Source organism: Drosophila takahashii, chromosome X (genome assembly GCF_030179915.1).
Source record: "Drosophila takahashii strain IR98-3 E-12201 chromosome X, DtakHiC1v2, whole genome shotgun sequence".
NCBI lineage: Eukaryota > Metazoa > Arthropoda > Insecta > Diptera > Drosophilidae > Drosophila > Drosophila takahashii.
The window spans coordinates 912962-937251 of NC_091683.1; the positions used below are offsets into that span (position 1 = coordinate 912962).

General features: G+C 41.0%; 3 protein-coding genes across 11 annotated transcripts in view; 2 read left to right on the forward strand and 1 right to left on the reverse strand.

The window, feature by feature from the left end:
- The first annotated feature begins 5120 nt into the window (after window positions 1-5120).
- On the forward strand, window positions 5121-6302 carry LOC108063913 (uncharacterized). The gene is made up of 2 exons (XM_017151198.3): window positions 5121-5984; window positions 6166-6302. The coding sequence occupies exon 1, from the start codon at window positions 5275-5277 to the stop codon at window positions 5968-5970; it is 696 nt and encodes a 231-aa protein (XP_017006687.2). The 5' UTR covers window positions 5121-5274; the 3' UTR covers window positions 5971-5984; window positions 6166-6302.
- A 114-nt stretch (window positions 6303-6416) lies between these two features.
- HLH3B (Helix loop helix protein 3B) lies at window positions 6417-8762 on the forward strand. Its single transcript, XM_017151196.3, has 2 exons — window positions 6417-6741; window positions 7845-8762. Exons 1-2 carry the CDS (start codon window positions 6417-6419, stop codon window positions 8633-8635), a joined length of 1116 nt encoding a protein of 371 aa, XP_017006685.2. The 3' UTR covers window positions 8636-8762.
- Window positions 8763-9537: 775 nt separating this feature from the next.
- sgg (shaggy) overlaps window positions 9538-24290 on the reverse strand; it is a 49997-nt gene continuing 35244 nt past the window's right edge. For 6 of the 9 annotated variants that reach the window (XM_017151038.3, XM_017151039.3, XM_017151040.3 and 3 more), the window contains 8 exons: window positions 20450-20640; window positions 20306-20389; window positions 18813-18923; window positions 18291-18528; window positions 17723-17916; window positions 16437-16626; window positions 15916-16371; window positions 9538-12091 (listed from right to left, as the gene is read on the reverse strand). In XM_017151038.3, coding sequence (XP_017006527.1) covers window positions 11865-12091; window positions 15916-16371; window positions 16437-16626; window positions 17723-17916; window positions 18291-18528; window positions 18813-18923; window positions 20306-20389; window positions 20450-20640 — 1691 coding nt within the window. In that variant the 3' untranslated portion in view covers window positions 9538-11864. Of the gene's footprint in view, window positions 12092-12691; window positions 14943-15299; window positions 15650-15915; window positions 16372-16436; window positions 16627-17722; window positions 17917-18290; window positions 18529-18812; window positions 18924-20305; window positions 20390-20449; window positions 20641-20789; window positions 20891-24290 lie in introns of those variants that run through there. The other 3 variants (XM_070219291.1, XM_017151037.3, XM_070219290.1) reach the window with 3 other exon arrangements.

Consider the following 24290-nt stretch of genomic DNA (forward strand, 5'->3'; position numbering starts at 1 on the left):
TTTGTATGGGCATAATTAATTTGTAAGCTTCTCTTACTATTTAAAGCTTTATAATAAAACACACTTTAAAAAACAAGAAATTTGAAAAGTGATATATCTCTATTTCAGGTTTTTGGCTTATCATTTCGATTGTTTGTAACTGGAACTTCCGCTCTTCACTCGCCACATGCAAATCCAAAAGAAAAGCAGACCCCGCGCACCAACTTGAGGTTAAGGTAAGCTGTGGAATCCCCCCTCTTTTCGGGGGTGGTTTGTGGGTGGCTGCCGGGGGCTTTCAGGCGGCTGGCAGCACGTTTTCCAGGGGGTGTTTTTCGGGGGGGGGTGCCTGGGCGGCGGATTTGCGGGTCAAGTCACGCAATTCGCCACGTGAGCGTCGGCTTTTCACTGCCTACGGCTTTCTCGGGACGCTTTTTGCACTCGGGCCTGCCCCACGATGGCTCTGGCCATCAGCACTGACATTTCGCAACGGCACTGAAATTACTCACCCACAATCTATCATCTATCGCCAGCAGCCCCCTGCGCTCTCTGTACGGACAATACGGACTATACGGACAACTCAAATGAAATGAAAGTGGCGCCAAGCTTTTGGACCCCTCAAACCTCGCCATGCGCCCCGCGGAAGCTCTCTACCTGGGCAGGTGTGCTCTGTGGCACGTACTGATTGAAATGCCTTGCCTTGGCCCAGGTGGGCGGGCTATCGATTGCCAACGGATTTATTGGGATTCGAAGGCGACGAGCGCGGGTTGTAGCCAACAGGTGGCGTCACAGAGACCACCAGGGGTTGTTGAACTCTGCAAATGTAGATATGAGTAGGTTAAAATGGGGAAATGCCTCGATTTAGAGGAACGACTCTTTTTTAAGGAGGTTAAAAATAATAGTTTGGTTACCACAAATTACAAGTTTGTAATGCTAGAATTCACTGTTTCATGAAAACCATCACTATTTAAACGAAATTAAGGCAGCTATAGGATAAAGACGTCCGATCTGCGGGGGTTTCATACCACTAAAAGATGACCATTCGATTTCAAGTTGGTCGAGTAAATCGCCGGAACCAGACTCATGAAATCATCAAATATATTTATGCACATCGGCGACAACACATTTTCGTTTAAAAATCTGATGAAATGCAAAAGTAACGGCTTTTTAACAGCTATATTTTTCGTTTGGGGCTTTCAGGTATTTTTTTAAATTTGTAAGCGAGGGGTGGCAACGCTGCCAGCAACAATCTAATATCGATAGCATATCGCGTCCCTTTGCCAATCGACCTTCGCAGAATGGAAAAGCTAAAGGGAAAAGGAAAAAGTGAAGCCGTGCACAATTAAAATTTAATCAAATAATTTGGATAATGGATAATGGAGAACAAACAACGCATTCCCACAGATCAGCAGAAGGGGACATCAAATTTGCAAGCATGGAAATGTTTTCGTTGGAACGGAACTGCTTTTATTCATCCAAGATCACATGTACATAAGTATGGAAGTGCCTGTAGAAGGAAACGCAAAGTTTTGTACATATGTATGTGTGTACCTGTGTAAACGCAAATTAAAGGTGCTTCGATCTGTGCCAAATATTAAGTAAATGAAGATCTTAATTGTTTTACCGTACGCACAAGCGATCAACTTTTACATATGTATGTGGACGGACATATGTATGTATGTATTCGAGTGGAAGGAACCCCAAAACATATGTATGCATGTATGTAAACATGCTAGCAAAGTTAAAACGTAACACGAGTGCGAATATATACATACATACATAGTACATATACACTGGAAAGAGGCTTCCAGTATTTTTGGAATGGGTCGATCAACAAGGAAAAGCCCCTAAAATCTGGTCCAAACAATGGTAAGTTATTTTTAAATTCTTTTTAATTATATAGATAATTATTACATTATCAATGTTTACTACTTGCCAAATCTACAATATACATACATACAGGCAAGAAGACATTTACATACTAAATGTTCCTCATGAATTGGTAGAATTTACTATTCCATTTCCAAGGACGATCTTTCACCATTTCAAGTCCCAGCAAATCCGATTAAGCATTAATTCTAATGAAGCATTAGTTCTCTTTGATTATATAGATAATTATTAAATTCGTCGTTTACTATTTGCCAAACCTACACACATATGTATGTGCACATAGGCAAGATACCATATGAATTGGTAGAATTCACCATTCCATTTCCAAAAAACGACTTTTCACCATTTATAGACCCCTTTCAACTCGCTGCAAATCCGATCCAAGTGTCGAAAGGTGTTATTGTATTTTATCAGCCTTCCCATCGGTCTGCGGTGGCTTGGAATAATTGAATTTTATTAATTGGCGGCTTTGCCGTCGTCGAGTGGGTGTGAAAATCCATTTGACCGGCCCACTTCCACCCGAAATCCTTCTTTGTGGCCACGTGCTGGTGTTTGCCGAAGTTTGCCGGCCTTTTCTGGGTCCCGTACTTACTGTTTTTATCTATCCCGGCCACACACGTGCCGAAAAGTCACAGACGCCTGCCCTGAAATGATAAAAAGAGCACTCGCATCCGAATTAGCCACCAAACTGCTGCTAATTTGATTTTGATGCCGGCGACTGTTGACTTTCCTCACTTTTCTCCACTCACGGGTTATTTTGATACGATGTGATTTCATTTGATTGCCACTAATCGGATTTCGGGGGGTGGTTTGGTTTGGCCTTTGGCTTTTGGGTGAGTGTCGGTCGGACTGTGAGCGGGATTAGATCCGGGTTCCCAAGGCCCACCCTCTGATGGCCAAGTGATGATGGTTTAAGAACCTGCTCATGAATACGAACTGCGATTAGGAGACAGTGGACCACATCAGGTGGGCTGCACGAGACTGCATCCCTTTAAGGCACTGAATATATTAATAAGTTTTGTACTACTATTTATCTCGTTTTCTCGTTGGCATGTTAAATTTAAAGCAGGCTTTAAACTTTGATTTACCATACATTTTCAGGGTTCACAATAATGCTTAAACTTTACAAGTTTATGGAAATTCAGACTTTTAACCCTAATTTAAATTCAACATGCGGATGAGAAAACGTTCCTAAAAGTCGTATCAAGCATATTTCCATCCAGATGAATTTTCGTTAACTAGTTGACGGTCTTCCGCATCTTAAATTTTAAGTAGGCTTTAAACTCAGAATTTACTTAGCCGCCATTTCACACAAGATCCTTCTGCAGTTGGGACCCGAAGGTCAGGATAACCCTGCTCTTCCAGGACTCGGATCACACATGCACTATTGTCCATAATCTAATCAAGTTTCCGGCACGGGAATCGGTTTGCTCCATTAGCTTTGTTAATCCCTCCAGGAAAATGTCACTAGATGACGATGCAGGATGACCTTGGAGATCTCGAGGAGGAGCCTGAGAATCAAGCAGCTCAACTAGCTGGGTCCCAAGAACAAGTCGATGTTCCAGAACCAGGACAAAGTCCCATGGCCATGGGAGCTTCTAGGTGCATCCTCCAGGAGCGGCGTTACCTGGTCAATCTCTGGCCCTGCGACTTCTAAGCTGCCACCTCGAAATATAAAGCTAAGATGTAGGTTTTTGCCAAATTTCCCTATACCCAGAAAATGTCTGGCTAAATAAATGCCCGGGTCCTAACAACCCTTAGCGCTCTTCACTTGACTCCGCCTTCTAGCGCATGCGCAGTTCGCACTCTTAACCTATGTTACCCTTAATCCTTCTCATAATCATTGGCGTGGTAATTAATTAGACAATTCGATTTGAAGGCGTGGAACAAACCGGAATGGCCAGTTCTTGTAAGATGACAGAGGCGTTGAAATTTCAACGCCTTTGGCGAAAACTTTTACTGGACCCTAATCCCAGGAGAAGATTAACATCTTTAAAAGGGACAAAAGGTTGCAAGCACTTAGTGGTTATTGGCTTTTGGCAACACATTTTTGAGGATTTTGATAAGATCTAAGAAATGGACCCTTAAACAAAAACCAATTTTACGAAATAATTAAAAATTAAACACACCATTTTTACAACAAGAACATAAAAATTCCTATTTTTACCGGAAACAAAGATTTACCATCCAAAAATATCAGTATTTTGGCCGTAACATTAGAAATAATAGTCCAAATATGGAATGCCATACCTCTTTGAACTCGTAATAAAATTCAAAAACGATTTGCGTTCAAATCTTGACATTTTAATTTTTGGCAATTTTTTGCAAAAAATCATGATGTAACCATCATTAAAAAATGCAAAAATTGGTTAAAAAAATAAATTTTCCGGAAAGTGATGGGGATCGTTAGTTTAGGTTGTTAGCTGTTCAAAACAGTAAGTCATTTAGCTGTCGGCCTTGATTTGTCCAAATTACAGCGGAAAAACTGAAAAAAAACGTTTATTTTTGTCTAAAAAAAATAAATTATTATGATGACGTGGCCCATTGTAAATTTACTTAATTTAAAATTATAATAATAAAGAACATACCTGGAGATAATCTCGATGCACTGCATCTTGGAGTCCAGTTCCATCCAAATGACATCCCAATATTTGGGTCTCCTGAAGTCACTTCACAACCACCAACACCCACACCGACTTCCGGTCAACTGATTTATCGGCGACCATAACACCTAGGTCGTAAATTTCTAGCTAGAAGTAGTTGGGAATTATAAGTACCCACTGCGGGGATCAGTTTTCAATTGTCATTATTGATGACGTGTCCCATTGTAGATTTCATTATTTTTACATTTACATTAAAAATATTTCATTTAATAAATAAATACATAGTTGAGGGCCATATCTGGAGAGGATATCGATGCACTGCATCATGGAGTCCAGTTCCATCCAGATGACATCCCAATATTTGGGTCTCCGGAAGTCACTTTACAACCACCAACACCCACACCTACTTCCGGTCAACTGATTTATCGGCTACCATAGCACCTAGGTCGTATAGTTTTAGTCTAGAACTAGTTGGGAATTATATGTACCCACTGGGGGATAATTTATTTAATTAACATTATCGATGACGTGGCCCATTGTAAATATTTTTTTTCTTTTATGAAAGTTTAACTTTATTAACCATTTAAATTTAAGTTTCACTTTAAAATTAATGTTATTACTACTTTTGGGAGTAGGCTTCTGCGTTTCCTGTTACCATTTATTTTAAGGCCCCATATTTCACACATATATTCTGTTCAAATTCGTGTAATGCTCCAGTGATATTTTAGCGTAAATTAATTTTCGGTTGAACATAAATTAAAAATTCTTCTTGCTCTGATTAGTTTTTTCCAAGGGATACGTCGAAATGAGCTACACGAACCTCCTGCGGCAGCAAAACGTGGTGGACGACTGTCAGCGAGTGAGTTGCAACCGCGGACCGGCGTCCAATCTCGCCGGGCGCTGCGTGATCAGTCGCGACATCGTCGTCGGCTGCCGGATGGAGCAATGCGATCCCGACCTGCCCTACATGCTGGAGCCCACGTGGATGGTCTACCTGCGATCCGGTCGCGATGGCGGCGACCTGTCCCGCTTCGTGCAGCGGGTCACCTTCAAGATGTCGCCGCGACTGCCGCTGCGGCTGCACGTGGCGGACAGTGCTCCGTTCGAGATCAGCGAGGTGCTGGGCAGCGACTTTCCGGTGGAGGTGCAGGTGCAGTATGTGGACGCCCGCATGTCGGATACCTCGTACGTCTTCCGGCCGCGCGTGGTGCGCGAGGGTCACGGCGGGATCAGCGAGGAGATGCCCGACAAGATGATATTCGTGAATCCCACGCCCTCGATGCGAATGAGCCTGACGCCCGTTTATGTGCCGTCCGTGAGTGTTGGTGGTCCGCCCAAAACCAGGGGACCGGCCGAGCCCGAGTCGGAGAAACAGGGCGAGCGGAAGGAACGGGATCGCGAGCAGGTGGGCGATGTGGCACGGCAACCCCAAGCGCCGACCACGCTGCTCAAGAAGCGCCTGAGCGTGGGTGTGGGGCACTACTCCATTGGCCACCAGTAAAACTCAATTCACAGGTGAATAAGTTGGGATAATGTATCACTAATACGCTGCTTATTTGAATTAATTTAACTTGGGAATATAAAATAGATTAGAACTACTTCAAAAACTAGGAAAATTGTACCAATTAGGGATTTAAAATTTATTAATTATTATATCAGACACTTGTAATAATAAGCTCCGTATTTAATCCCACAGCTCCTACTTATCCCAGCGACACACACACCTCTCATCGCCAAGGTCGAATCCGCCCATTTTGTGTGTATTCCTCGTTCCGGGGTGGTTTGCTGCGTCCTTGGCCCCGCCTTCTTGCCAAAGAGGGTGTGTTCTCAGTCACAGACACACAGAACTCGACACTCAATCAGTTGCTCACTTGGCTGCTGCGCTTCGAACGCAACGGAACAGACGTATCCCTTCAGCCGGTTAAAGGATAAACGATAAACGGAGAGATGGCCTGGCTACCGAGCAGCTCCAATGGAGCGGACAACGCGGACGAAAGGAGCACGGCCTCGAGCGGCTCCTCCGGACACAGCCAGACCAACGAGTCCCCGCATTCCGGCCACCTAAATGGCAATGGCAACGGGGTCATCCGGGAACCCGGGAGACACCCGCCAGCTCTGCTCCGGCATGCCACGCCCCATCTGCAGCCCAAGACAGAGTCCGTTTCGGACGGAGACGGCGACGCGGAGCTCTCCGACTTCTCGCTCAACGACACCGAGGAGGACGAGGAGGATCTGCGCGACTACATCGTGCTGAATGGCAACCAGGCGGATGGTGAGGATTTTTATTTTAAGCATATTAAAAAGAAAAAGAACAGACAAATTAACAAGAAAGGAAGCTAGCGTGAGTTTGCATGCTTGCAACCAAAAATGCTTTCTTTTTCATTTGCAATTTGGACAAATCAAGGCCGATAGTTAAACGACCGACTGTTTTGAGCAGCTAACAACCTAAACTAACGATCCCCATTACTTTCGGGGAAATTTAATTTTTCACCAATTTTCGCATTTTTTATAAGGGGTTACATCATAATTTTTTGCAAAAAATGACCAAATTTAAAAAATTTTAGGTTTCAATGTTAATTGTAAGGGAATTAAATTACGAGTTCAACAAGGTATGACATTCCATATTTGGACCTCTATTTCTAATGTTTCGGCCAAAAAACAGATATTTTAGGGTGAAAAATATGGATTGGAATTTTCGACGAAAAAATACTTTTTTTGATGGTTTTTCGATCGTAGTTTCGACAAATTAAGACTCACAGCTAAAAGAATGACTGTTTTAAACAGCTAACAACCTAAACTAACGATTTCCATCATATTTAGGAGAATTTAATTTTTCACCAGTTTTCGCATTTTTGATAGGGGTACCATCATGATTTTTTGCGAAAATCGGCCAAAAATTAAAATGTCCAGATTTTAACGCAAATCGATTCAGAATTAAACTACGAGTTCAAAAAGGTATGACATTCCATATTTGGGCTATTTTTCTCCTTGTTTCGGCAAAAAAACTGATATTTTAGGGAGTAAAATATGGATTGAAATTTTAGATCAAAATATATGTACAATTGTATTAAATCGTAGATTTTCAAACGCAAAATTTCACTTCCGTCCCTTTTCTCGTCTGCTTGTTAAATTTAAAGTAAGCTTTAAACTCAAAGTTTTAACCCTTCTTTAAATTAAACAGATTGAAGAGACAAGGGGACTAAGTAGGCGAAGTAGGCTTCCATACCCATTCTGGTCCATTTATGCATCGCATTTTTAAGTTTTAATAGCTATCGATATGGAATTTCATTTAAAAATCATTCTTACATTGATTGTTTACGGTAATAATTACGTTTTTCGCTTTACTAACCCGTTGCTATTTTGTCCCTTCCCCAGGCAATCGTTCACTGTCCAGCTCCCCGCGAAGTCACTCCCGCAACGGGCTGCTCACAGCGCCGGCCAGCTCCGGAAGTTCCGTCGGCGGAGGCGGCGGTGGGGGTAACATCTCCGGAGGCAATGCATCCAGCGGCGGCGGAGGAGGAGGAGGAGCCACTGGCGGAGTGCGCAAGGTGTTCACCAACACAAGGGAGCGCTGGCGCCAGCAAAACGTATCCGGCGCCTTTGCGGAGCTACGTAAGCTGGTCCCGACGCATCCGCCGGACAAGAAGCTCTCGAAGAATGAGATCCTGCGCTCGGCCATCAAGTACATCAAGCTCCTGACGGGCATCCTCGAGTGGCAGCAGCGGCAAGTGCCTGCACTTTCATCTAGGGGTCAACTGGAGCCGAACAACAACGACAACCGGATGACCAATGGCCATGCGGCGGACGGAGAGTTGGAGAACGCGGATTTGCCAGCGGTGCGGCACATAAAATGTGAACGAACCGACGGGCAGCCGCAGCAGCGGAATGGGATTGGGAACGGAGGCAACGACCTGCTCATGATTGCCCCGGGAGCCATAATCAAGAGCGAGCTCCTGCTGGAGTCACCACTGCCACTCGGACAGCCGCTGCCGGGCACTCCACTGCCACTGTCCACTGCTCCGCTGGCGTTGGTGGAGTCACGGCTGTCCGGATCCGTGTCCGTTTCCGGCATAAAGCCGACTGGCGGCAGTCGGAGCAGCAAACGACGCCCCAAGCCAGAGGGCGGAGCCACCGATCTCAGTCTGGGCAAACGCCGCCGGACGTAGGACGCAGCTCGGCGAGACTGGGAATCTCTGGAGGAGTAGATGCCGACGGGTGCCACTGTCGGATAGTTTAGATCGCTCATAATGCATTTTTTTTTAAACTAATAAATTTAGTAGTTAATGGTGTTAATTGATTGTCTGGAATGGCCTGAGGTAAGGGATATTTACATTTTCCCCTGAATTGCAGGTTTTCCATACTTTTACAGTTTTAGAGCCACTGGCAAGGTTGACTTAAAAGGTACAGTTTTAGAGTCACTGATACGTCGGCATAAAAGCAGGACAGTTTTAGAGTAATTGGTAACGCCGGTGTAAACGGGTACAGTTTTAGAGTCACTGGTCAATGCCAAGCATCCATCACAGTTTGAGAACCACTGTTGGTCAAGATAGCGTCACAAACTACCTCAATTTTTAGTTTTGCTAAAAAGTCTTGGTCAAGATAGCGTCACATACTACCTCAATTTTAGATTTTGCCGAAAAGCATAGGTCAAGATAGCGTCACAAACTACCTCAATTGTTTGAGCAAGGTTTTCCAATAAAATTTAAAATTGAGGTAGTTTGTGACGCTATCTTGACCTATGCTTTTCGGCAAAATCTAAAATTGAGGTAGTATGTGACGCTATCTTGACCAAGACTTTTTAGCAAAACTAAAAATTGAGGTAGTCTGTGACGCTATCTTGACCAAAGTTTTCAGCTGCCACTTATTGGCGCCATCTACGTGTCATTTCTTGCGGGATCATCCGCCCAAAAGTATGCTACACTATTTTAGTAACATAAAATTAGTACGTTATTAGCGCCACCTACATGTCATTTCTTTCGGGATCAGCTGCCCAAAAGTATGCTACACATTTATTTACTTACTTCCAACCTAGAAATTAACCGATAAATAAATGACACACTAGTATGAATATATTTTTGTTTGTAATTTTTATTGTTTTTAAATTAATGTTTTCTTTACGCATTTGTCTCGTGTTTTATTTTCATTTTCACTTCCTCTTTCAATTTGGTTTTGCCATTTGTTATTTTTGCAATTAGTTTAGGTTTGTGTTTAAGTTAATTAAGTTTAAGTTTGGTTTGGATTTCTCATGTGGTTGTTGCCTCATAATTAAAGCGAAACGCTGAAGTTGTTCATCATATATAAGTATGTTTTTCTATGCATATATATGTGTGTATATATATTGTTTTGGGCTTTATTTTTCCATTCTTCTGTTCAAATTTTTAATTACAAATCAAACATCGCGTGTGTGTGGGGTGTCTTTTGGGGGTTTGGGTTTATATAACTTGTTTGCCGCCTTCTTAGATTATTTACCAAAATGTTTTGGGGAAATTAGTTGGGTAATCTTGGGTTTTAAAAATTTACTTGAAATTATAGAGCTATGTGCGTGTGAAAATGTCTGAATGTTAGTGTGTGTTCTTGTGTGTGGGTGTGTACATATATGTATATAGTTAAATTTATTTAGTTTTGATGCCACAAAACTCAACGTTCATTAATTGTATAAATGTATCATTTAGTTAGTAAAAAAAAATATGTTCTCATATAATATATAAGGAGTTCTATGGAAATACATACAAATAGACTTGCTTTCCTTTTTCTTTTTGGTTTTCTTTATGTTTTCCTTTGTTTACTTAGTTGGTTTTAGTTTTAATGGGCTTAAAGTGCTTGGACATAATCGCAGATCGCATAATCAAAACGAGATCTAAGCAGTTTAAGTGGGTGGTTTTTGGGTTTTCGGTTTTTGGGTTTTTGGGTTTCATAGGTATAGAGATAGAGATTCGAACCAATCGAACCGAGGCGAGGGAGAGGGCGAGGGGTAGTACTATAGTCGCGCAGGAGTTTCCGGTTGATCTAAGGCCTTACATTCTAAAACCATCATCGGTTTCGGTTTCGGTTTCATTGTATTTTACTTTTACTTTTACGTTTACGTTTACTTCAATTTGTATTAAATAAGTTTAAATTTTCAATTGCAGCTAAATGTTGTTTGTTCTTTGTCGATTACTTTTACATATATCAAGATCCTGGCTTTAGGCTTTACTATCTCATCATCATCGTCTCATTACTCATTACCTCTTGTATTATGTATTATTTGCATTGTTAATTTAAGTTAATGGGTGGCGTCGCGCGCTAAAAGCGTTTTACTCATTCATTACACATTCATTTACGTTTTGCTCAATTTGTTATAACCTTTGTATTCATGTATTTATGTATAGTGTTTAGTGTTAGTGTATATTGCATTTCGACGACCGCCTCCTTAGATAATCGTAGTTCCTAAACGTCGTCACTTGAGAACAGGCCACGGAAAATGTTGCACGGAAATACCTCGGCATTTTCCGGTTCATTGGGGTCGGGATTGGGGGATCGGGGGTTGCTACTAGGATTACGAATGTCTCTTTAATATCTCGTATATATATCTATGTTTATATAATATCTATATATCGTATTTATATAGATGCACTTGCGCGAGTTTAGTAAATGTTATATCATCTCCTTTTTGCTAGTTCTCACTTTGCCGCCTTTTATTTTTATTTTTGTTTTTGTTTCTCATTTTTACTTTTACTATGGATTGCTAACTGCTGTGATCGTTATATATTTGTATAATCGCATATATATAAACGTTAAATGGGGCAAAAATTTTGATTTATTTCACTAAGTATTTCCTCATTTCTCTTGTGGTTTGTTTTCCATTTCTCATCTTTGACTTAAGTTTTATTACGTTTCGCGAGCTATTTGTTAAATGTTATTTTCTATATTGGAGGGGGGTTTTTCTTTTTCTTTTACCGATTATTATTTTTCAACATCCTTACGGGCTTGTCCCGTGTCAATAATACAGATTATTATTTAAATTATTTATGCATAGTTTAAAGTGGATTCTTTTGTTTTTTCTTTCTTTCGAGTTTTATGCTAAATATTTGCTTGCGCCCAATGCATATAGCTAGATATACATACATACATGTGTGTGTGTGCTGGAGCTGGGGTGTGTGAGTGGGTGTGAGTGTATTGGGTGGGTGGTGTTTTGTGGAGTGAATCTGAATCAGAATTTGAATTCCTTTGTCTATCATTTTCTCTTAGCTTTTGCTGGGACTTCTCTTCTCATTCTATCTCTTCTGTTTCCATCGAGTGTAACTGTGTGTGTGTGTGTGGGTCTGGGCCAAAAATGGTAATGGTAACTTAATCCCTGGCCCAAGCGAAAATCCTGTGAATAACATTACATTAAAAGAGAGCACCTCCTGACTCGCGCTAACCCGACGCCGCTGCCTCGGTCTCAGCTGCTCCTCCTCCAGATCCTCCGGATCCTGCAGCTCCACTGTCGCCAGCGTCGTTGTCCCCGCCGTTTCCTCCATTTCCACCGTTTCCACCCGATCCCGATGCCGAGACAGCTGCCTCTCCGTTTCCATTTCCGTTTCCGCTGCCATTTCCACTGCCGCCACTTCCGCTGCTGTTGAGGGCGCTGTTCGACTGAGAACCTACAGAGAGCGACGTCCGAAAAGAGAGAGAGATACAAATGTGGATGGCATTTTGCATATTGAGTGGCTGTATTTCGGGAGGATGTGCTCTTGAGACGGAGTCTTGAAAGTAATCGATAGTTTCGATATTTTTATCGTTTCGATAATATCAAGCTCTACTCAAAGGGGACCAATGAAAATATTCAAGAGAACCCAACACAAAATGGGCAAAATTTCCAAAACTAGTATAAAAACTGAAATTTAACAAAAATAATAAAGCGAATAAATAAAGTTTTCCAATTTTAAATAAATCAAAGTCATGAGTTTAAATACTTAGCACTTTACCTATGTAATTAGAACTTCAAATCTTCTAGCCTTACTTATTACTTTAAAATCTTTAAAATGAGTAGCGAAAATATAGATTTTCTTATTCCCAATTTCAGCTGCAATATACACTGGGTATTCATATGTATATGCATTGTGCGATTTATTGGGTCATCTTAGCTGAAGCCCCCACTAATCCCATCAAGGACCTTTAAAAGGAAGATGAGAAAAAAACAAAAGGTTCACACTGAACAAAATGATACAGTAGATGTACAAGGAAAGGCGACAACAAAAGGCTTTACTTTCGTTTAAATATTGTATTTGTTTCTCTTTTTATTTGTTGGATTTTGTCGTATTCATTTATTATCATTATCATTACGGCTTCTTTGCTCATTTGCATTATCATCAACGAATCTATATATTATCATGATTATTACAGCATTACATATACAGTTGTCAGAGTATGCGTATGTACGTGTCTGTGTGTTTCTGGTGTGTAACTAGCAAATTTAAGAATAAGATAATGTGTTTAATTTTTTGATCTTTTTTATTTATTTTTTAGGATTTTTTTTTAGATGTTTTCTTGTTATTTATTTATTTGTGTGCCTAAATTACTAGGAAAAATGTATTTTATTCTGCGTGTGTGTGTGTGTGTATCCATTAATCATTTATAATTAGAATAATAATTAGTTTAAGGTCGATTATGGTAAACTATAGAAATAAATATAAGTGTTCTGCTTATTTTTCTCTCTATTCTCGCTTATGCAATTTTTGTTTAATTTTTAGGTTTTTACTGCTATGCCATTCGGACAAAAGAAAGTAATAGTATTTAATAGCAGCTCCGTTTGGAAAGAAGTGGGGAAAGTGAGGAAATTTTTGGGGCGGGGGCGAGGCAAGGTGACACTGACTATGTATGCAAATAATAATGCAGCTCTACGGCTACAGAGTTACGGAAGGAAACCCGGTAATTGGACCTTATCTACATATTGCAACTAAGCCGTCGGGGTTCTCAGATGCCAGCTTATCGGCTTATCAGCTATCAGCTTCCATTTTCATGCCTGTGTTCTGTATTCTGTATTCTGGGTTCTGCTTCCTGTCGTTATAGCCTACATCCGAAATCTCTCGGCCATAACTCATCCTAACTCTCTCTCTCTCGACTACTGGCTAAATAAGAGTACATACATTTAGATATATCTGTACATATATATTTTAGGGGCGCAAAAAAAAATATATATCGTACGATCGGGGGGTTCCTAACTTCCACTTTTCTTGTTGTCGGTTATCAATCGATTATTTGCTTTTATTTATTACAAAATAATAATAATAATTATTTAATAAAAATAAAAATAATTTATTTATTCAATATGTATGTATACATAATGCGTGTTGCAAAAAAAAAGTATTGTTTATATTCATAAGGATTATATATTATATATATGTATAGTTTAAACAGTTTTGTTTGTTGCTTGCGGTTGTTTTTTTGTTTTTGTTTTTGTTTTCGTTTTTTGTATTTTTGTTAATCATTTCCATTAAATTAAGGTATAACATAACATTAACATTATGCTCGCGGCTTTGTTTTGTTTTTCCTTCTCCTTTTCTCCTCCTCCTTATCTTCCTTATCATCTCCTCTTCCGTTTTTAAGGTCGTGTGAGTGTGTGGTGTATCTATGTTTTTGCATTAGCTAGTCTAATGTGCAAAAATCCATTTAAATGTCCGCTGTTTTGTTTAGATCTTAGCTTTTACTACACAAAACTCGCTTTCTCGCTTTATTGGATTATTATTTATAGATATATTGTTTCTTCTCCTCTTTTCCTGGCTCCTTTCCTTATCAGTTAAACATACTAAAACAAGGTGGTATAAAAAAATATGCAATGACTCTGTTCAATATACATATACATAGTTATTTCTTTAGGCTTTTTGTTTTTGTCAAAAGAGAATGGATATCATAATCATAATCATATTTAACGAAGAGAGTGAGAGAGGGGAGGGGAGGAAGCAGAGAATATTTATAATAATAGGTATTAATTAAAAGATATATATCGCCACTCATTAGTGACAAAATGACAATCGATCAGCGCTTTACTATTATAATTATTGTGTGTTTTTATTTACCATTATTATTATTTATTATTATGCTTATTAGTTTTTAGTTTTATTTTAGATTTAAAATAAATTTAATTTTTACCTAAGTAAAATGTTTCCTTTGTTATATATTTTTTGCTTTCTCTCAGCTTTTTCGCTGCTATTCTTCTTTCGTATGTGTATTTTTGTTGTTGCTATTTGCTTTTTGCTTTTTTTTCATCATCATCAATTGCATAAATTAAATTTAGTAATTATTGTGTATATAGGTTGTTGTTGGTTTAATTTTTTGTTGCTGCTGGTTTTGCATTCTCCGTTCTTATTTGTTTGTTTTTTATATTTATTATATATGCGTTTGCTGTTCTGTTCTTGTTGTTGTTGGTGTAGGTTTTATATATATTTATTACTATATATATATGCGTGGATATATATAAGTGTGTGTATGTATGTTACTATTGCCCCTATGAATCTGTAAATAAAAAATGAAAAGAAAAGAAACCAAAGCAAAATTAAAATAAAATTAAAAATTAAAACACGGTTCTCTTAGCTTACTAATGGTAATAAAATGAAACTAAATGTTGGCTTAATGAACGAACGAATGAAAACAAGAGATTCATTGAGTTTTTTTTTTTTATAATAAGGATAAAAAGCACAGATCAACCCATTTGATCCCGAAATAAATTAGGAGTGTGACCAACCCTGGGAAAGATTTCTTTAGACTGACCATGCTACTTGTTATTAGTTCTCTTTAACAAACATTTTTTAATTTAAATTTTAAACAAATGCAAAAAATAGCTCTTTAGTTACTTAACTTTTTATTATTATAACTTTCGAATTAACTGCTTGAGCTTTTAACTGTTATTACTTGAAAATGAGTCGAAATATAAGTAACCACAACAAGAATTTGTTTTTCCTTGATTGCTGATTTCTTGATTCCTATTTCTTTACTCTTGATTCTTGATTTTCCGCCTTGATTCTTGATTCCCACACTTTCTTTCACTCACTGACTCTTTCTTTCCGTGGGTTGGTTTGGTGGTTTGGAGGAGGTGCTTTTTGGATGGATCAGGAAATGGTAGTTCAGGGAGTTTCAGGCTCATATGTTGGCCGGATGGCGCAGGAACGCTTTCCCCGGCATCGGCACCTTTCGGTGCGGTCTCAGCATGAGATTCACACCAGCTGAGGGAGCGTAAGAGGTGAGGGAAGTAGTCTGGGAGGATTGTATTGCAGCCAAGAGATGGCCAATAGCAACATATCGAATCGTAATCAAGTTTACAATTTAATAGGGAAAAGAAACCCTGATCATCAGCAATGCTATTTTACATTACAATACGATACCGATACTATCTATGTGGCTGGGTGGTCTGGGGTGAAGTAATGACGTGGTGGCCGATGGGCAATGTATGATGTAAGGAGGTCAGGAGGCTGGCCCACCGCTTACTCACCTGTCACATTGGCGCCGCCGGCATTGGTCGCGGCCATAGCGCCAGCTGCTGTGGCAGCAGTGGCCGCCGCACCGACTCCGCCACCGCCGCCTCCGCCGGCTACCGCGGCATTGGCACCAGCTGCCACGGCGGCAGACGGCGCTCCGGATGCTCCGCCTCCGCTGCTGTTGTTGCCGGATCCTGATCCGCCGGCTGCTGCTGCTCCGCCTGATCCCGATCCCGATCCCGATCCGGATCCCGCAGCTGCTGCTGCTGCTGTGCCCTGCGCCTGCGGCTGCTGGGCGGCGGATCCTTCCGCCGAGGCGCCACTGCCTGTGGACGAGACGCTGGTGGAGCCGCTGGCCGCAGCAGAGGCTGCTCCGCCGGCTGAGGATCGGTTGGCGCCGCCTGGGCCGGAGGCATTCTGCAGATGCTTGGGCAACAATTGTGGCACTAGGCTGGGCTGTATCGAGAGTTCTGTTTGGGAGAGATGATACAGATTAGCCAGGCGGATCAGGAGGAGGATCACAGCTACCACTCACCATGCTCTGTGAAGTTGAATAGCGGCGGCATCTCGCGACCGTTGGGCAAGGTGTGGTTGCCCTCCATGCGCAGCTCGTCGAAGAACGGATGTGCACAGGCCTTGAGCGGTGTGATCCGGGCACTGGGCGTGTACTCGAGCAGCAGGGACACCAAGTTGATAGCTTCTGTAGGAGTGCGTATACGGAAAACCTGCGGAGGGAGGGAGGAGTAGTGGATTAGTGGGTGTGTTTTGATGTCTTCGCCAGGCATTTTCGAGCGGAGCTTCTTGCGGGACACAACAAACAGGGCGGGGCAACATATCGGGGCAGTAGAGCTTATAAAAATATCGACTTTTCTCTTTTTTTCAATATTTAATATCGACATTTCTCTATTTTTGATATTTAATATCAACATTAATCGATATTATCGATATTTTTAATATTTTCCAGCTCTACGGGGTAGCAACGCAGTAATAATCATCATTGAGTGGGACAGGACACAAGTGAAAGCACAGAGGAAGCTTTCATATTTACAGATCTCAACGTTCTGTTTCGGCCTTCACATAGTTCTTTATAATCTTTAATTTTCTCTACTTAAACCATGTGATAACCGCAACCAAACAGTGATTTTTTTGTACATTTTACGGCAGGAGGCAGGGCAGAGCAGGGCAAGAAACCAAAACAATCAATTAAATTCAAATTCAAGTCAAATCAAATCCAAATCCAATAAATCAATTAAATTAGTTAAACAAATGTATAACTCTTGTACAGTTGGGAAAGCTGGCGATGGCGAAAAGCTGAGCATGAACTTAAAAGCCATGAAAACTGCATCTCAAGCGGAATCTGATTCTGAGTAGATAAACTAACCCTAAAGTTTGGGATAATCCCTATAAAATAAATAGAACCCTGATCATAAAATCAGAATCATGAGTTGTTATAGCATATGTATCTGCATTTTGGCATTATGGCTCTCTGGTCAAGCAAATTTTGTAATGAAATTTCGTCTTTTTTGGTTTAAAATTTAAAATTTCGTTGATCTTTCGTTTCTTGGCTTACTCTCAATCGTTGTTTCTGGTTTAGGGCGTTTGGAAATTGGGTGCGTTCGAGTAGTGACTGCAACGAGTATTTATGTACACACAATTTTCGGTTAGAAACTTAGCAAAGAGTGGTTTTTAAGGAAAACATTGCATTTTCCTCGAGAGGAGTGAAGAGTGGTGTGCCACATGAGCGGAAAGCGCAGGGGAAGTCGAGAGTCTGAGGGGCGGAGAGTCGAAAATCCAATTCCTGGTCACTAGTTAGCCACTTACTTTCTGCCATGGATGACTCTTAATTTGTGGGAACTTGAATTCCGTGTAGTTTGGATTCATCTCGCGTATCTGTTCTCTTGTCGGTGTGCCCAGGACCTTGATGACCTCGACAAGCTGATCGACACCGGAGTCGCCAGGGAAGATGGGCTGGCCCAGCAGTAGCTCGGCCAAAACGCAACCGGCACTCCATACGTCTGTAAAAAGAAGGGGGGAGTATATCAAAATAGGTTTCACAATAGATATTAGGTATTGTTTTCGAATTTATTTAATTTTTTTTCGATTTTTATAGGAGATACAGAAAAAATGTTGAGAAAAGATCAGATTGATATGTGCTGGTCAACTTTCACATCATTTTGATATGAATAAATATTATGTTTTTCTTATCTAACATTATTTTTTTAAAAAAATAATACATTTGGTATTTTATATGATAAAATATCATTTTTGAATCATAAATTTCACATGAATCATATCGTATTGATATGAAATAATGTAGAATCTACCCTTTTTCTTATCAAGTTCTTTTTCTCTGTGTAGTTTAGATTAACTTAGCTCTAAGAATACCCACCGATCTTTGTTGTATAATTGATGGCGCCAAAGATGAGCTCGGGGGCGCGGTAATACCGGGAGCAGATATACGACACGTTCGGCTCGCCGTGCAGCAGCTGCTTGGCACTGCCAAAGTCACAGAGCTTCAGCACAGCCGTCTCAGGATCGAGCAGAAGGTTCTGCGGCTTGATATCACGATGGCAAATGCCCAGCGAGTGGATGTAGGCCAAACTTCTAAACAGTTGATACATGTAGAGCTGCAGGAGGATGTCGGATTAGTAAATAGAATGGTATAGTCGATCCTACACTCAAAAAAAAATTTTAGAAAATCGCCTATGGATTTGCTTTACTGGCGATTTTTTTCTATATTTCTGGAATATTTCTTGAATTTAATGAATTTTGATTAATTGGAAGAAAATTTTCTTTACCAGTAGAAAATTTTTTTATTTTAAAGAAAAAAATCGCCAGTGAAGCAAATCCATAGGCGATTTTCTAAAATTCAGGGCGATTCATTTTCTGAGTGTACAACTAGAGAACTCACCCGAATAAAGTTGATTGGTATCGTTTGCTTGGTTTTGGCATATTGGCGAGCCACTTTGTATACGGTTTCTGGTATATATTCGAGGACTAAATTCAAAAATACTTCATCACGCTGCGAAACCGAGGAGAAGAATTGATTAATTTCGGATTCCTTAGCTTAGTTTTGGGTCATATGATCCATGTATGGATATGTAGAAATAGGGGTTGTCGGGGTTTTAAGGTGAGCTGACCGATGAAGTTGCAAGCTGTCAACATGCGTTTTGTTTTTGTTTTTTGTTCGGGGTTTTGTTTTTGTATAGTCGGCGACATTTAACTCAAACTATCAAACTAGCATAGCAGCAGGATTCGGATTCGGATTCGATTCACAGGAGGTTATATTACCATGCGGTGTGATCTCTGTACGTTTCATTGTACTTTTCTCTAATACACATGATGTATAGCAAAGGGTTTCGGATTCTGATTCGGTTTGGATTCATATATATGAGAGATAGAGAAAGTTCAAGATCGAGTGAGAGAGAGCAAGTCGCTGATGGCCGTATGACACTTGCTTAAAGATTAACTACTGCATTTAGTTGGAAATTGGAAATACATCCATATGAATCTTATGGAAAACCGACTGCTGTTGGAAACAGCTTCTTGGATTAATCACTGCATTAAATATTCATTGTACTGCTGCTTAGGCGCTTACTTTAGTATTTTTACGATACAAAATTAAGTAGAGTGTTCACTTGAGATCTCAAATGGGAAAATAACTCAAGATATGTACTTGTACTTCGTCACTTTAGGCAAATAAATCCAGTCAGTTAGTCAATTGTCATACGGCCATTAATGATCTGAGCTGGAGAACTGAAAACTTTGAGATTTGGATTCGGGATACCTGGGGCTTGAGCACACTCGCGAATATGCCCAAATCGATGGGGAACTCGGCCAGCTAGTGACCGATTTCGATAACGTTTCGGTTTCGGATTCAGTTTCGATACCAGAGGTTCGGTTTCGGTTTCAGATTCAGTTTCAGTTTCAGTTTGAATATGCAAGTGAAAGAGATTCAATTCAATTCGATAGTTGCTTAACTCATAGACCTGACAACATAGCTGTCTTAAATATAAATACTTAGTACGGTTTAACCATCAAGAAATAAACGCAAAACTAAAGGAAACACATATACGAGTATATATACAGTCAGATATATAGAGATTCTTAAAAATATTTTCGTTTTCGTTTTCTTGAAAGCACAATGGATACTAGTTGTCTACCAACGAACATCTCGAGTAATACAGTTGATGGGATTTAGTTATAGAAGATATATCTATGGAACCACACATACCATTTATTGTATTCTTACGCACTTGGTGGTTGGTGTTTGGTGTCTGTTGTTGAAAGGACCCTCAATAAACTCTTGCCGTATCTTCCGTACTAAGTAATTACCGATATGCTGGCAACTTCAGCAGGCCATCTCCCCATAACAAAAAGAGTGCTATACTATGTGAAACTTACCTTTTCACCGCTCGAATAGAAAAAGTACAAAAGCTTTACAATATTACAATGCTCCAATTTGCGCATAATTTGCAATTCGCGATTCTGTAAGAGAGTATTACGATTAGTATTTCGTAGACTTCGAAGATCTCGTTAAGAACCCACCTTAAATCGTCTGTCTTGTAAAACTTTTTTGATTGCCACCAGCTCGCCGGTATCGCAGAGCTTTGCCTGGAACACGACGCCGAAGCTGCCATTGCCGATGACCTTTGTGTCTGTATAGGAGACCTCTTGTACGCGATCGGTGCCTTGGCCGGGTGTTGCAACAACTGTTGTGATTTTAGAACCATCGCGACCTGGTAATTGGATGGATAAATGGGTTAGTTTAAGGGGCGTATTATCCATAGAGACCTTCCCCTATTGCAATACTACGTAATATAGTACCCCAACTTATATCCTAGGCACACACACATATAATATAGTTAGATAGAGATCGTTTATACACCTGTGGTCTCCCAGGCGCCCTCCAGCTTCTCCTTGCTCCTATCGACCTCCTTTGGAATGGACAGTGCTACACTGTGCTCGGGCCACAGGTCGTTCAGCTTGCCGATCAGTTGTTTCATGCCTGCACACAAAAATCAGACGCGGATCGCACGAGAACAAGAAGATATAGTACATGGTAGAGATCGGATCAGAGGTTAGTGATCAGTGATCAGCTCGAAACAACAAAACAACGGAGGAGAGAGGAGATAATCACAGAAGGTATAGAAGGAACGGAACGGAACAAGCATAAGAGTTTGGGTTTTTAGGAGCATAGGAAACAGAGTTAAAAAATATTTTGAGAGAGAGTAGTATTGTGGCCGAGAAATCTCACATCAGTTCTTTAAAAGTTTGTATCATTTGTATTTGTAAAGATTCCAAAAATAAGATTCATTCAAATAATAAGAAGAAAAGGTATTTTCGAAATGGAAATGTAAGAAAAATCAAGAAGTACAATATTATTTAGTTCTAATATCTTTGTGATCTCAACTAAATAATTAGACATTTATCATTCAGATCATATCAAATATAAGAAAGGGAATAAACCTAAACATCATCACGATGATTTTCATTTTGATTTCACCCTGTTTTACATCCGAGCAAACAAACCGATCCCTTTGCATTTCGGTCGCTAATTAATCTTGGCATTGGCGCCAAAGATGCCGATGTCATCATGCGCATTTTGATGATTATAATGATGATAATAATGATGATGGGGCAGGCAGCTGCTACTGCCTCTTTGGTGGTCACATTGCCCTTCTTATACACTGTTTCTTTTGATTATTATACTGTACAATCCATATACTCCTTGTGAGGATATCCTATCCTATTAATCTCAGCACTCGAATTCAAGGGAACTGAGTTACGATAGTTATTATACCTTGTGTTTGGAACCTAGCAGACTTCTTACAATGTGCAATCTCTACACTCTATCTCTGGGATCTCTGGGATCTGGAATCTGGAATCTGGATCTTGGGGGTTTTAATCCCTATATCTCTGTACTTGGATCCTTGTACTGCTTGGCTCCTCCTCCTCCGCCGGCACTGGCGATGCTGGCCCCACTGCCGCTCCGGTTCGGCGGCTTGGCGGTCGTCTTCTTCAGAGCGGCGGCCACCACCAGGGACGAGGAGCAGGCGGACTGGGCCGCCTTGGCCGCCGCCGAGAGGGGCTTGTGCTTCTGGCCATTGGCCTTCGACTTGCGATCGCCTCGGGAGGATTCGTTGGAGGTCGAGTGATCGGTGCTGCCGCCGCTGCTGCTGGTCTCGCTGTCCGAGGAGTCCGACGCACTGCCTCCGCTGGAGGAGCTGCCCGATCCGGAGGATTCCTGTTCGGACTCCGAGGAGCTGTCGCTGCTGCTGTTCTCCTCGCTGGAGGAGCGACGCTTGTTCCTTCGCTTCGTTACCAAGGGAAGGGGCGGCGGTGGACAGCCGCCCAGGGAGCCCCGCTTGCTCTTATTGACGACGACCTTGGCGGGGGGCTTGCTGGCGTCTATGGAATTCTGCCTGCCGGCGGATCCGGCGCCATCCGATTCACTGGCCTCGTTCACGGATCCACTGCCGGGTGCTCGCTTCTTCTTGCGAACCACGCGAACCACTTTGCGGACACCACGCGGCACCGCCACGGGCACCACCTGTGACTTATCCACCTTGAGGGATCTTTGGGCCTCCTAACCACTGTTCCACCACCGATCCACTGAGCCACTGAGCCACCGTGCGCCCTGCCAGTGAGTGGTGCTCTGAATGCCTCCTTACGTGGCAAACAAAAAAACAAAATTGATATGGAAAGCAATTTATGAACAGTGGCAGCTTAAATACCCATAGTAATTTTTAATTTAACTATAATTAATTTTGAACATTTTTCTAATCGCATTTTTAATTAATTTCTTCTGCATTTGTATCATAAAGAAATACAAATATATATTGGCAAATATTTAAGTAAACATTATTTTTAGTACATTAAAAAATTGCTTTTAATGAAATCTATTATTTCGATTTCTTTAGTTTCGATCTCAAAAATAGGCATTAAAATCCACTTTCATTCCATACAAACTAAAATGCTTTTTCTCTCGGTGTACGGTGGCAGGCTTTGGCCTAGTTTTATTTTCGGTCACTTGACGTTTCTTTCGCTTTGTGTGCAGCAGATCAATCGATCGATCGATCTTCAAATAGCGAAAAATGCAAACACGCGGCACAAAATAAAATATCACAGCAAAAAATAAAGAACCGAAATAGTACGATCTTCGAATTTTCGTGTTTTTTTTTTGTTTTTTTTTTTTTGGTTTCTTTTTTGTGGGGTTTTTTAGGAGAAAGAGAGGTACTGATCCGATCGATACGTTCCGTTCCGTTCCGCTTTCGATCCAACGATCCGATCGCTCGAGCTACCGTAGCACAATTGGCGACCAATAGATGGAAAAGAGCAGAGGACAACGCGAACGAACGGCGGTTAAGAGACCCAAATACCGCTCACGAATGCCACACGAAGATTCGGTCGGTTCTTCCACCTTCCACGGTTCCACATTCGATTCGATCATCATCGGGCGACCCACAAATTCTTCGATCGTTTAAAACGCGCTTTAAAAAATAAATAACCAAAAATCTTCATCGCAATTATCACAAACAATTTGTTGCGCTTTGGGTACAATTTTAATTGCAGGAAAATTGCGATAAGGCCAAAAACAGGAGAGGAGACAGCAGCGGAGGGATCAAAAGACCCAGAAGACTGAAGACCCAGAAGACAGAAGAAAGACAGCGGCAGCCAAGCGTGGTCAAGCATGCGACAGCCACGCCCCCTTGAGGCCTCCGCCTCTTTTGGTCTTTTGGCGACAGACAACTGACAGTTCAATGCGGCCGCGAAGAAGAGAAAGGTGAAGAAGAATCGGTTGAAGAATCAGAATCAGAATCAGAGAGAAAGAATAGGGCGGAGAAGACCAATCTAAGGATATACGCAGCAAATCAAATTTATTTCATTTTAATGAATCAATTAGACGCAGAAATGCAACAGAAATTCAAAACACCAAATAAATTAATAAAGAAAACCACACGACATTGATAAGATGTTTGCAAGATCATTTGAGAAAAATACAATTTACAAGAAATATATCTGCAAGATTGATTTTGTATCTAAGCTCACCCTCTCCCTTTTCCATTTGGATTTATCGATCCCATCGGTTCATCAATTGTACACCGTTCTTAATTTAGTTTCCACATTTATCAATTGAATTTTTACAGGACTGCCGACTGCCGACTTGTGCGACTAAATCAATCAAATTACCAATATGTATAACCCACCCCTTAACCAAACATTGTAAACTACAGCCGGGGGAAGGGGAAAAGAAGGGGTTCGGAGGACAGGAGAATAGAAGGGGTTCCTCCCCTGGTGGAACAGTTGGAGCTGAGCTGTCTAAACGGCAAAGCAATTTGTTGTGCCGCCAACGTCGACGGAAACTAATCGATATACAAGCAGTTGG